At 43.8% G+C, this 14,486-nt stretch overlaps 1 protein-coding gene across 1 annotated transcript; it reads right to left on the bottom strand.

Moving 5' to 3' along the window:
• Nucleotides 1-5,274: 5,274 nt before the first annotated feature.
• LOC136470696 (uncharacterized) lies at nt 5,275-5,619 on the bottom strand. The gene has a single exon (XM_066468450.1). The coding sequence runs from the start codon at nt 5,617-5,619 to the stop codon at nt 5,275-5,277; it is 345 nt and encodes a 114-aa protein (XP_066324547.1).
• Between the last annotated feature and the right edge of the window lie 8,867 nt (nt 5,620-14,486).

The following is a 14,486-nucleotide window of genomic DNA, read 5'->3' as shown; positions in this document are numbered from 1 at the left end:
TAGAATCCTTAGTGTCCGGTCATTTCCAGTAAGCTCCTCGAGGCGTATTTCTTTGACCGGACGCGTCCGGTCCACCTTGACCGGACACAGACCAGTGTCTGGTGTAATACCCTCAGTACTATGCAGACTCGTCAGTTTGACCGGACGCACGCTGCTAGGGTCCGGTGCTTTCAGACCCAGCGTCCGGTCAGTTGATCGATGCCAGCGTCTTCGCGATCAACTTGTTTTCACTTCTAACTTCTTCACCCTTGCTCCAATGTGCCAATCCACAAGAATTTGCATCCGGTGCAATAGAAAATAGGCATTCCATTTTCCCAAAAGCACCGAATCCTTTGTAAATGTGCCAACACCACCAAGTATACACCACCATGTGTATGTGTGTTAGCTTTTCACAATCATTTCCTAAAGGATGTTAGCCACTCAACTTGCCACGCCACTCGATCCTAGCGACGATGCAAAGTTAGATCACACGAGTGGCACTAGATGACCAATATGCAAACAAGTTTGCCCCTCTTGATAGTACGGCCATCTATCCTAAACCCGGTCATAAACTTCTCTACACACCTGTGACCGGTGAAATGAAATGTCCTAGGTTATACCTTTACCTTGCGCATTCCATTCCATCTCCTTTAATGTTGATGCAACACATGCACCAACATGATCAACGATGATATGATCCACTTCATATCATCATGTGATCATATTGGTTCATTGATCTTGACTTTACTTGCTCTTCACCGTTGCCATTGTCCATCGACGCTAAGTCTTGCTCAAGCTTCACCGCCACGCGGTCCATCACTCCAAAGCCTTCGACTTGCCCTTCATGCTTGCAACCAGTCCATCAAGCTAAGTCTTGTCTTGATGTTCTCCACCTTGATCACATGACTCAATGTCATGTCTCATGTGTAATAAGCTCCTTCATCATCACATGTGTGAGCTTTGCAACATCTCCAAGCCATTTTCACCTCCATGGCATATGTTGCTCACACACATGTACCTGTGGACTAATCACTTGTGTATCTCACATAAACACAATTAGTCCACCTAAGTTGTCACTCAATTACCAAAACAAAACAAGGACCTTTCACACGGGTGGCCAGAGATGGAGCGGTCTAGCATGGAGCCGAGGGCACAGCAGCTGGCTACGGCGGCCAGGCGCTCATAGGGCGCAAGCCACGACTCCATTGCGACAACCATTACGGTCTAGGAGGAAACTCATGTCATCTATAGTAACAAACGTGGGGCCTCTATGCCATCTGCTCCTCGTAGGGTCACGGCTCAGCACCCTAGTGCATCACGCCGCCCGCCAGGGCAGGATGGGACGTAACCACTTGCTGAACGAGGCCAGAGCATGGCCCTATCAGGATCAGCGACGTGTTATTACTAGCATCGTCTGCCATGTCAGCAGGGCAGGCTCAAAGGAAAAGGAAGACTCGGCACCTTTGAAGGACCTTCTTTGGCTCTGGTTTTTCTTCTTTCTCCCATCTGCAATTCCTGCTCCTCCTTGATCTTAAAAGGGAGGGTAGGGCACCCCACTAAAGAGACGGATCAATTCCAGACACATCACAACACACAGCTAAGCAGCAACCAAGGTCTCAACGACCTTTCAATCTTTTCATCAGAGATTTGGGACCTATCCCTCTCTCGCTCGTTTGTACCCCCTACTACAAACCTTTCAGTACTAATAACATGAGCAGCAGCCGCAAATTAGACGTAGGGATATTCTGTCCGAACCAGTATATACCTTGTGTCTTTTAGCACACCATCGGGGCCTAACGCGTAATAAATACAAATTTACTAATTGGTGTTTACTTGAAACACCGATACCTTGGCGGGACGCGAGGGGCAAGATTGGGAGACCCACGCACCGGCGCTAGCCGATAGGTGCGCGCACGCTCGACTGGCGTGGCCCGCGCGGCCGTAGAGTCATTAATGACAAGGCGACGGTGAGCCCGACCACGTGCGCGTGGAAGAGGCGACACACACTAGGCCGACAACAGCGCAGAGATGCAGCGGATAGGCACGGACACAACGACGCTACGACGGCAGCAGCAGCGTCGCGATGCGAGGCGGATCGGCAGCGCGGCGAGGCAGCAGTGGCGGACGCGACGGTGAGGTGATATCGCCGGCAGTGGCTTCGTCATGGCGCGACGGGCCAGCGGCAGCCGAGCCATACCCATGCCCGAGGCAGCCACGGCCGGCCATGCACAGTAGTTTGCGCACGCGCGACCAACGCGGCGACGCCGAACACCCGAGCGTGGTGATCGTGGCCACGTGGCCAATCAGCCCGAGACATTTGACGCGCACAAATTTTAAAGTGCTCAACACGACCAAACGGTTGCTACAAGAGCCAAACCAACTTCACCATGCTTAAGATGGCATATGAGACTACCAAATCGAGCTATAACACTACACCACCCTTTAACCCAATCTCTCACAATAAATTGCGAAACATAGCAATGTCTAGCTGTTGGCAGACTTGAAAATTTCCAAGTTTTTGAGTTGGATTTGTTTTCAAGTTCCATTTCTAGACTATTAGAAATACCAGCTAGTAACATTATTTTCCTACAACAAGTATTTTATTGTCATCTATAAAGTTTGTACTTCAAACTTTATTTAAGTGTCACATACATGTTCTATAGTATTTTCGTTCAATAAAAATTAGTTTCAAACCCTACTTGATATACATGAACTATCGAATCAACTTTCGTTTAGCATTTTTATTGATCATTTTGAGTTACGGAAATTGATCTACACACTTTATCACATGCATTATCACAAAAACATGATGCTCATGACATAGTTTAGCAAGTTGTTTAAGTGGCAACACCGAAGGTGTTACACAGAGGGAGTACTGTTTTTGCTTAAGTATCAACTCAATCAAAGGGGGTGTTCTCTATGTTTAAAAAACTATATTCTAGAATAATGTCCACTCAAACAATCATAAGTTTAACTAAGTTTATATAGAAAAGGTATTAATATATATATCATATGTAATAAGTACCGTCTCTATTTTAAATTATAAGATATTTTGATTTTTTTTAGATACTTGGCTTTTGCTATGTACTTGGAATTATATATATAGAAAGGTCAAAAAGTCTTATGATTGGAAGGGAGTATTATTAGAATTATCATTGAATATATTTCTATAGTATAACTATTTGAGTCTTAAACGGCGATATTTTTTTTCCATAAATTTAATTAATTTTAAGTCAGTTCGTCTATGACGCAGGCCTCGGATCTCACCAGGCGCCCGCACCCGAGATTTGTTATCGCAATGGGCAAAGCTGTGAGTTGTGTGCCAGTGTCACGCACTAGCTGCCACTCCGGTGCGCTCGCACGTAAGCACATTCGGATCCTGCATCTCCTGCCACGTATTGCTAATCAGCATATTCGGTTGACTGGTTTATATCATTGTTGTTCGTGAAGAAGTACTACTGATTAATTTGTGTGTGAGAAAAATACTATTTCGATTAAAAATTTACAATCATTTACGATAAGCCGTAGCCAAACAAACAGGCTGAACTGACCAAAAAATAAACACCGTGTCCGAGCCTTTGTTTGCGAGAAGGCTCGTTTTCTTTTTTTCCTAGGCTCCCCAACTCATGATCTGCTATTACTTTCTTCGTCCAGAGGAAGAAGATGCCGAACCATCTTCTCTTAAATACTTAATTAACCGGACATCGTTAATTTCTTCGTGAAGAAGGAACTTACTCGAGAAGGGGCCTGTTCGCTTGAACTTATCAGTCGACTTATCAGCTAAAATCTATAGTATTTTTCTCTCATAATAAAATAACTTTAGCCGACTTTAATACCAGCCGAACAGACGTCTGTACTCCTCGTAGCGGTGCTCTTGCTCCTAGTAATGTCGACAAGTACTCCAGTAGTGTACTAGTGTTGCACAATGAAGCGGTAGGCATTTTTTTCAGTACGGGACAATGAGGTGGTAGGCATTTTTTTCTTAAAAAAAGAAGTACGGGACAGAATAATAAATGAAAACTTATATCATTTGAAAACCCACCTTTCGGGCTATATTGATATATTAAAATGTTCAGTCAAATATCAATCTTACTCAAAAACCCTATCATCGACTTTCGTTGTGGCAAAAGTTGACGCTAGATATTTTCTTAACAAGTATAACAATTGACGGATGGGAGCGGCGCCCCGAGCTAGCTCTCTTCCTATAGGTGTTTGAGCGAAGCGAGGGATAGATGTTCTCCCCCCTAAGAGTAAGGTTATCTAGACCGAAGCAAAGCGAGTACTAGATGAGCGGAGTGAGCTATAAGATACTGCATGTAGATTATAGTGAATTGGAGTGAGTCATCCATATGAACTTCCATATACGTATCTTATCTCAGCATCTATAAAATACCGAGCTGACAAATCTTGATAAAGACATTTTATAGGAACACTCGTGTCGTACCGTCGGTGGATACACCACCTATACTAGTAAACAATACTGCTGTTAAATCCTTAAAAAGAAAACAGAAGACAGGAACACCCATGTCAAGTCGTGGTTTATCATCTACTACTAAAATGATATTGCTGTTAAAATCTGAAAAAAATCAGAAAAACAGGAAGATCAAGAAGATCATCTACTAGTGTCAAGTCATGGTTTATGGTTAGAAGATGGGCGGAGAAAGCCTATGTATATGGGGGTGAAAAAGAAGAGCGAGGTCATCTCGAAACTTCATGTCATGTCATGGGGACGGAACCAACAACGAATAGTAGTAGGGATTAACTAAAGAGTGAGCAGGTCACATGTGCGTAGTTCCACAGGGCGGCACAGGCACACATAAAGAACGTTGCTTTCGGATAGCTCTCATGGGCGTCCTGTGAACATGCACGTCCACACCGCACACTCCAATCCACGCACGCACCCTCCCAAAATAAAGGAGGAAAAAAATGCTTGTAACATACTACCAACATAAATGTTTTTTGAAGAAAGATAAATGCTTTTTTTTTTTGAAGAAAACAAGTGAAAATTATGGTAGCCTCAATTCCAAGAGCCAAGAACATGAACACCATGTGCACTTTTCCATGGATTTCCTTCCTCTCTAAAAAAAACACATGGAATACAGACAACTGTTCCAGATACGAAGGCTACGAGTACAGTAGTAGTATTTTTCTTCTTTTATTGCTGCTAACCTAGTACAATCTAGCGTCGTCGAATCGATCGATGCGTACGCGCGAAATAGTGGCGCACCATCAGCGCTCGCGGGAGCAGGAGCAGCGACGATCCAAGCACGCCGGCCGGCCGGCCGGCCGGCGGCGTCACAGGTTCATGAGGCGCAACCTGGAGGGGCGCGGCTGGAAGTCCCCGACCCCGCGGCGGCGGCAGCCGAGCTCGCCCGGGCCGCCGCCGATCCTCTGGAGCAGCAGCGCGCGCACGGACCGCCCCTTGGCCGCCCTGCCAGTGCCGCCCCTGCTGCTGGCGCCGTGCACCGCCTCGCCGCCGCCGCCTGGAGCGGCCGGCCCGTTCCGGTGCCGGCTGCAGCGGAACGACCCCGGGTGGTTCGTCGGCGAGCAGAGGCACATCATCTTCTTGGTACCGGCGACGGCGGCTGCGGATCTCAGGACTCTGGCAGCGGAAGAGGTAGAGCATGGTGCGGAGGCCATGTCTGTTCCTGGTGTGCTTGTTCTGGTGGGGTGGCCGTCGCCGGGGCCGGGGCCGGGGCGGCTGCTTTTATACGCGACCGTGCGAGTGCGAGTGCGTCTAGCTGAGCCGTGGCTTGCCTTGTGTTCGCCTGTTCGGTGCGTGTCAAAAAGGCTCGAAGCACCAACTGTGTTTTACCACGCGTTGGGAGAGCAAGGAACCTTTGTAAATAAATTTTCAAAGAACAAATATATATACGTAGAAACATTTGTTCAACTTCACGGGAAAAATGTAAATTTCGCAACAAAAATTTAATGTTGCAAACGAGTCCTAAAAGGGTCCTAAGTAGGATTTCTAGCTCGGTGAAATTCCGGACGTACTTTCGTGTCGCTGTCCGTTCCGTTCTGCGGGCACGGAACAACAACGCATGCATGGGGATCATCGGTTTCACTGGCCGTTTTCCTTCTTTTATTATTACACTGGTACTTACTTAAGCGTGTCGTTGAAGCTCACTCGCTTGAACTTGAACACCTCGTGTGTGTTTGGTTCCATGGATATCCATAGATGGATGGGATATCCATGGATATAGAGAGTTTGGTTGGATGGACAAGCTAAATCTAAATATCCACAATAGAAAATAGTCTAGGTAGAAGCCGGATAATCTGACGCTCAAAAATTTAGCGGATGAGGAAATCCACATGTTGATTAGCGTATGTTCTGTGTGATAATTAGAGTAATATAGTGCTAATTAACATATTTTATTTTTAATTAGTGATTATAATGACAAGATTAGTGTCGGTGCATATTTATTAGGGTATAATTAGTTGTTATTATTTTAAAATAATAGATATAATTAGTCAAGTATTTTCATCCCATGCAATCTCATCCATCCAACCAAACAGAAAAATGACACGCCTCATCCATCCAACCAAACAGACAATCACTAGTAGAGAACAGACCTTTGATCCTCGACCAAAATGGGCTCTAGTCCTGGAATTTTTTTACGCCCGGGACTAGAGATACCTTTAGTCCCAGTTGGTGGCTCCAACCGGGACTAAAGGTTCCTGCCCAACGGCTACTGCGCCAGACAGAGGTGGCAGGGACCTTTAGTCCCGGTTGGAGCCACCAACCGGGACTAAAGGTATACTTTTACTCCCGGTTGGTGGCTCCAACCGGGAATAAAGGTCTACTCCCGGGCCGTGGCTGCGCCCGGGGTTGGAAAGTTATCTTTAGTCCCGGTTGGATCCATCAACCGGGACTAAATGTTCTCCCTTTATAAATCGACTATCTCCTTCTTCCTCCCCGAGCCCGAGCTCAGCATATTTTGAAGCTCACTACAGTAGTGTTCTTGCTTCCTCCCTCCCTCCATTGTTCCTCCATCTATTCTTCGATTCCTCCATCGATTTCTTCGATTCCTCCGTCGATTCTTCAGTTGTAAAGGTTACCAATCTCATACTCTCATTTTTTACCATTTTCTTATGCCATTTTGTTCACTATATATATTTATGGTTCTTTATTGTGGTTTTTTTATTTATAAGCAATTTGAGCTCAAAATCACTTCAAGCTTGCATATTTACATGAAAGAAGGTTAAAGTATATATAAATATAAACTTAGAAAATAGTTAGAAAATTATAGCAAATCCGTACTAGTTGAACTTGCAGACCGTGTTCAGCTCGGCGAGCATGTTCTCTGCCGAGCGGTAACGGACGTCAAGGAGGAGCTTTGATTCTACGAGGGAGAGCGACAACGGTCGTGGAAGACCGTGTTCCCTTCCTCGTAGAATCAGAGCTCTTCCTTGACCAAGTACGGTGCCGTCCGGTGGAGAAATGCTCGCCGAGATGATCACGTAAGAAAGGTCAACTAGTACGGATGGTTATTTATTCACATGTCCCGATATCGTCGCAGTAGTCTGTCAATCACCGTACCTAAACGTAGTATATATAAATAAAAACTTAGAAAATAGTTAGAAAATTATAGAAAATCCATACTAGTTGAACTAGCGGACCGTGTTCATTTCGGCGAGCATGTTCTCTGCCGAGCGGTAACGGACGTTAAGGAGGAGCTTTGATTCTACGAGGGAGAGCGGCAACGGTCGTGGAAGACCGTGTTCCCTTCCTCGTAGAATTGGAGCTCTTCCGTGGCCAAGTACGGTACCGTCCGGTGGAGAAATGCTCGCCGAGATGATCACGTAAGCAAGGTCAACTAGTACGGATGATTATTTATTCACACGTCCCGATATCGTCGTAGTAGTCTGTTATGTGTGTACACTCCCATTCTTCTGTTAATTTGCGGAAATATCATGTGAATTACTTACCTGCCGCAGTAAAAGACGAGAACACAATGACCATTAAAAATATCATTGTTTAGAGATCTAGATAATTTTATAGTTTATTAATTTTATTTGTTTATAAAAGGAGAAATTTATAGTGTATTAAAAAATGAGTATAGAGAGTAGATGGCAACTGCTTCCGGGTCCTCGACCTCTCATGGGTTTCCAAAGCGACTTAGGCCGGGCCTTCCTCTCATTTCATGCAGCAAGTGTCGTGATGAGACGAAGATTGTGATGGAGTACCGAGTGAAGAAGGAGGGTCCTAACAAGGATCGTATCTTCTACAAGTATCCGGATCGCAATGTGAGTTATTTTATCGTATTTAATGATTATGGTTAGTTTATACCTATTTTCATGATGGTTGTGATTAAAGTTCTAATTTTTTGTTTTAATTTTAGTGGGATGGCAGTGGACGATGTTCAGGCTTCTACTAGGAGGAAGAGTATGTTGAACTCGTGCAAAAATATCTTGCACAACAGGCAGATACGACGGCTAATGAGGCAGTGATCCAGCCGAAGAAGCCCAAAGATGTTGCACAATCGGAGGATCTGTCTGTTTTAGTTGAGATTGGTCGCGAAATCCTTGTGCTACTGAAATGTATTTTAGCTTTAGTTCTTTTAGTGGTAGTTGGGATTGTCTACATTGTAGCGATGCTTTCATAAATTTGTATCTTTTGTGGTGGCACGCATGTTGTATAAATAATTAATTATGATCTAGATTTTAATATGATATTTATGTCATGTAATGCAGATGAGCCGTCATTGGATGTATAATGCTGATCGCCGCTCCCAAGAGTTCATTGACGGCGTGCATTCTTTGTTACGTGCGGCCAAGGCGAACAAACGCGATGGTTTTATGTGCTGCCCATGTGCCATATGTAAGAATACGGTGGAATATCCTTGCTCAAGGACTCTTCATTCACACTTGTTCAAGTCGGGTTTCATGCCAAACTATATTTGTTGGACAAAGCACGGAAAAACCGGTGTTGTAATGGAAGAAGGTGAAGAAGAATAATGGGATGACAATGATATTATTCCTGATGGTGCGTGCTTCAATGATACTGCAATGGGAGAAGCTGAAGAAAAGGTAGCCGCAGAAGATGAGCCGGCTGATGATCTTTGTCAGGTCATTCGTGACGCACAAAGAGAATATGAAAGTGAAAAGGAGAAGATCAAGTTTGAGCGGATGCTAGAAGATCACAAGAAATTGTTGTACCCAACTTGTGATACAGGGCAGAAAAAGTTGGGAACCACACTAGAATTGCTGCAATGGAAGGCAAAGAATGGTGTATCTGACAAGGGATTTAGAGAGTTACTAAAAATCCAAAAGAAGATGCTTCCGAAGTACAATGAATTGCCCGCCACTACCTACGAAGCAAAATAAGTTGTCTGTCCTATGGGGCTAGAAATAGAGAAGATACATGCATGTCCTAATGACTGCATCCTGTACCATGGCAAAGAGTACGAGAAATTGGATACATGCCCGGTATGCCATGCGTCGCGGTATAAGATCAGGCGAGATGACCCTGGTGATGTTGAGGGCGAACGTCCGCGTAAGAAAATCCCTGCCAAGGTTATGTGGTATGCTCCTATAATACCACGCTTGAAACGTCTGTTCAGAAACAAAGAACATGCAAAATTGTTACGATGGCACAAAGAAGACCGTAAGGTAGACAATATGTTGAGACACCCTGCTGATGGGTCCCAGTGGAGAGCAATCGACAGAGAATTCCCGGAGTTTGCAAATGACGTAAGAAACTTAAGGTTTGCTTTAAGTACAGATGGTATCAATCCTTTTGGAGAGCAGAACAGTAGTCATAGCACTTGGCCTGTTACTCTAAGTATCTACAACATTCCTCCTTGGTTATGCATGAAGTGGAAATTCATTATGATGCCTGTGCTCATCCAAGGCCCGAAGCAACCTAGCAATGACATCGATATGTACCTGAGACCACTTATTGACGAACTTCTCATTTTGTGGAATAAAGAAGGTGTACGTGTGTGGGATGAGTACAAACAGGAACACTTTGATCTGCGAGCATTGTTGTTCGTAACAATCAATGATTGACCTACTCTAAGTAATCTTTCAGGACAACCAAACAAGGGATATAATACATGCACACACTGCTTCGGTGATATTAGAGGTGTATTCTTGAAAAAATGTCAAAAGGTCGTGTACCTTGGCCATCGTCGATTTCTTCCTGCAAATCATCCCGTAAAAAGAAAGGCAAGCATTTTAAAGGGAAGACAGACCACCTGACCAAGCCTCACAACCGAACCGGTGAGGATGTACTCGATATGGTCAATGATGTGAAAGTCGTCTTTGAAAAAGGACATGGAAGCCAACCTATTCCGAAAGACGCTAACGGTCACGTACCCATGTGGAAGAAGAAGTCCATATTTTGGGACCTACCCTATTGGCAAGTCCTAGAGGTCCGTAGCTCGATCGACGTGATGCACCTGATGAAGAATCTTTGTGTGAACCTGCTAGGCTTTATGGGTGTGTATGGAAAGCCTAAGGACACATTTGAAGCATGACAGGACCTGCATTGTTTGAGAGAAAGAGACAACCTGCATCTAGAGAAGACAGATGATGGACGTCATTACTTACGTCCTGCTAGCTACACTCTAAGCAAAGAGGAGAAGGAAATCATGTTTTAATGCTTAAACAACATCAAGGTACCATCTGAATTCTCCTTGAATATAAAGGGTATTATAAATGTGCCAGAGAAGAAATTCTGTAACTTAAAGTCCCATGACTGTCACGTTCTCATGACGTAATTACTTCCAGTTGCATTAAGAGGAATTCTACCTCTAAATATACGTCTAGCCACCGTGAAGCTATGTGCATTCCTCAATGCAATTTCTCAGAAGGCAATTGATCCAACTGATCTAGCTAAACTACATAATGATGTGGTTCAATGTCTCGTCAGCTTTGAGTTGGTGTTCCCTCCTTCCTTCTTTGATATTATGACACACCTCCTAGTTCACCTAGTCAAGGAGATTTTCACTCTTGGTCCTGTGTTCCTACACAACATGTTCCCCTTAGAGAGATTCATGGGAGTCCTAAAAAAATATGTTCACAACCGTGCTCGCCCAGAAGGAAGCATCGCCAAGGGCTATGGAACAGAAGAGGTCATTGAGTTCTATGTTGACTTTATTCCCGACCTTGACTCGATTGGTGTTCCTGAATCGAGACATGAGGGGAGACTAAGCGGAAAGGGGACACTAGGGAGGAAAACATATATTGGTACGGATGATGATTATTTCAATAAAGCGCACTACACAGTTCTACAGAACTCCTCTTTGGTAGATCCGTATATTGAGACACATAAGGATCTCTTACGATCCGAGTTTCCAGGGAAGACTGAAGCTTGGATTACGCATAAGCACATGGAAACTTTTGGCGGTTGGTTGCGAAAAAAATGTCAAGGTGATGAGAGCATCCATGAGCAATTGTATTTATTGGCTATGCAACCATCATGGCATATCGTCACATACAAAGGGTACGAGATAAATGGGAACATATTCTACGCAGTAGCCCAAGATAAAAGGAGTACCAACCAAAACAGTGGTGTCCGCATAGATGCCACTGACCCGAATGGGAATAAGCAGACATATTATGGACGCATAGATGAAATATGGGAACTAGAATATGCACCTACTTTGAAGATCCCATTGTTCAAGTGCCAATGGGTCAAGGTGACCGGAGGCGGGGTAACAGTAGACAATGAGTATAGAATGACAACAGTAGACCTTAGTAATATTGGGTACAAAGACGAACCATTCGTCCTTGCCAAGGATGTGAATCAGATGTTCTATGTCAATGATATGTCTACCAAACCAAAAAGAGGGAAAAATGATAATGACTCAACCAAAGAGCCAAAGCGCCACATAGTTCTTTCAGGGAAAAGAGTCATCATGGGAATTGAGGACAAGTCGGACATGTCAGAAGAATATAAAAAGGATGACCGAATTCCGCCCTTCAAAGTGAACAAAGACCCTAGCATCTTGGTAAATGATGAGGACACTCCATAGTTACGAAGCGATCATAACCAAGGGACATACGTAAAGAAGAAGTTCACTGTTGTGCCCACTTGATGATATAGTGATTTAATATAGTGTGTGTTTGAGATATTATGTAATAATTGTGAATTCAGATGTTTATTATGTCATATTTCAAATTAAATCAATGTTTGATTTGGTGGGATTTCTCTCTCAAAAAGGTAAATTAGGATACTGAGTGATGAAAAATTAAAATATTAACGTTAAAATGATGTGAAAATAAATTTCCTGTCCAAAACCAATAGTTTTAATAATTTTAATTAAACACTACATTTTTGTATTAACAAAATAATAAATATTAGTTACATTATGTTTTATAATTCTAACAAAAAATAAAAAAAGTTAGGTTATAGATTTTTCCTATGTGCAATAAACAAAAAGAAAATTCATATTTTTAACAAAATAATTTTATGCCTTTTATTTATTTTACTATGTATTTAACAAAAACTATTGCATTTCTATTGTATTTAACAAGACTATTGCTTAAAACAGGCGGGAAACGAAACTGCAGGCCACCTTTACTCCCGGGTGGGAAGCCCACCCGGGAATAAAGGTGGGCTGCAGTTTCGTGGCTCGCCAAAAAAATCCTTTACTCCCGGTGCGTGTTACCAACCGGGAGTAAAGATATACCTTTACTCCCGGTTGGTAACATGCACCGGGAGTAAAGGTACCTTTAGTCCCGGTTGGTAATACGCACCGGGAGTAAAGGGTTTTTACTCCCGGTTGGTGGCTGGCACCGGGAGTAATTCTCTCTGGTATATAACCTCCAGCGCCTGGCGCAGATCGATCCGCTCGTCTTCTTCCTCGTCGAACACCGCCGCCCTCTTCTTCCTCGCGCCGCGTCCGTTCGCCTTCCGTGACACCGGTGCCGCCCTCTTCTTCCTCGTGCGGCCTCCACCACGCGCGCCCGTGCCCCTCCTCCGCGCGCGCCCGTGGCCCTCCACCGCGCCCTCCTCCGCGCCGAGGCCCTCCACCGCGCGTGTTGCCCACCGCGCCCGAGGCCCTCCACTGCCGAGCTTGAGGTGATATGTTCGTCGATCTCTTTGTACATTCGCCCGAGCCCTCCACTGCCGAGTTATAGATCACGTCGAAAACTACAACTTTGGTGTAAGCCATGTCAACGCTCGAGGTCGATTGAAAATTCCAAATTTTGAATCACAAAATCTAGGAACTAAAAATGAATATTTGGAACTCTAAATGATTTTAAATAAAAAACATATCTTAACGCAAGTTTTGAATATTTGGATATTATATGGATAAATTAGCAAGTTTAATTAGAGTGTCAAAAACTGCATTTTATGGTACTAAAATACATTTTAAGATCACTGGGACCTGAACTCATGACAAGTTTAATTAAGGACCACCAATGAAATTACTTTAGAAATTAATTAGATCGATGTAAATCCATGGCTTGTATAATAAACACGCTATATATTATTTGGAAACAACGCTACGAACCATCCGCTAATGAACTTTCGTACAAACTCCTCAGGATGGCAACCATTGTCGTTGTCACTAAAGCTGAAAATGATCCAGCCCATCAACCGCCATATATTCATCACTATATGATATTGTCGTTGTAGGATATATAATGGTCAAATAGGAACTCAATTTTGATACCCAGTTTGTAAACTAAGCGTTTTTTAGTTTATAAAAAATATCACATGTGATGATGTAAGCAGTTTTGGTTGAACTTGCATGCATAGCTACAGACAAATGAAGGAAAACTTCAACGTTTCTTCATTTGTGAACTTTGAATATACAGATATAATATATTAATGTTGCTAAAGTAATATGAGCATTACATATTTTTTCCGGGAAGACTATCTTCAAACTTTATATCATAGCATCAGAGATCGCCTGTAGAAGAAGAAAATAAATTCTTATCATTTTGGAAATAGTAATGGTTATATTAGCAATAAGACACATATACTTACATTTCATAATGACTTATACTTACATTATTAACATAGAATTTTCTCATATGATGAATGACTACATGGTTCACATGGTACATAGGATCACAACATCACGCACCGACACCGCCTTGGCCCGCCTCACGTCGTCGTCAGCACGCCGGCCCGTCTCACGTCGTCGTCGTCAGCACATCGGCCACCACGCTGACACGTATATATACGTCATTTATATTCATATGCATGTATATATATACGTCGCGGAGCACCACCGCCATCGTTCGTCCATGCGTTTCTATGTATACGGCGGAGCACCGCCGCCCTCGTTCACCCATGTGTACAGACATATATACGGCGGAGTGGAGCACCGCCACTCTTGTCACACCGCCCTTTCTCATGGCCTAGTTGATCAACATTCGTATTATCGTTATCGTTAATGCAAAACAATCACACCAGGGCGAACCGCGCTGTTGATGTCACCGACGTGGTTCGCCCTAGTCACTGACGCAATTTGCCCTCGGCCGTTTATGTATAGCCCTAATTCGCCCTAGTACCGACGTAGTTCGTCCTAGTGTGGCGAATT

The sequence above is a fragment of the Miscanthus floridulus genome, chromosome 8 (genome assembly GCF_019320115.1).
Source record: "Miscanthus floridulus cultivar M001 chromosome 8, ASM1932011v1, whole genome shotgun sequence".
In the NCBI taxonomy this organism is placed as follows: domain Eukaryota; kingdom Viridiplantae; phylum Streptophyta; class Magnoliopsida; order Poales; family Poaceae; genus Miscanthus; species Miscanthus floridulus.
Note: the sequence above shows the minus strand (reverse complement) of the source record. Positions and strands in the feature narration are given on the sequence as shown.

What these genes read in the sequence shown, in the direction of transcription:
- LOC136470696 (XM_066468450.1), bottom strand. Translation starts at nt 5,619, where the DNA reads ATGGCCTCCGCACCATGCTCTACCTCTTCCGCTGCCAGAGTCCTGAGA.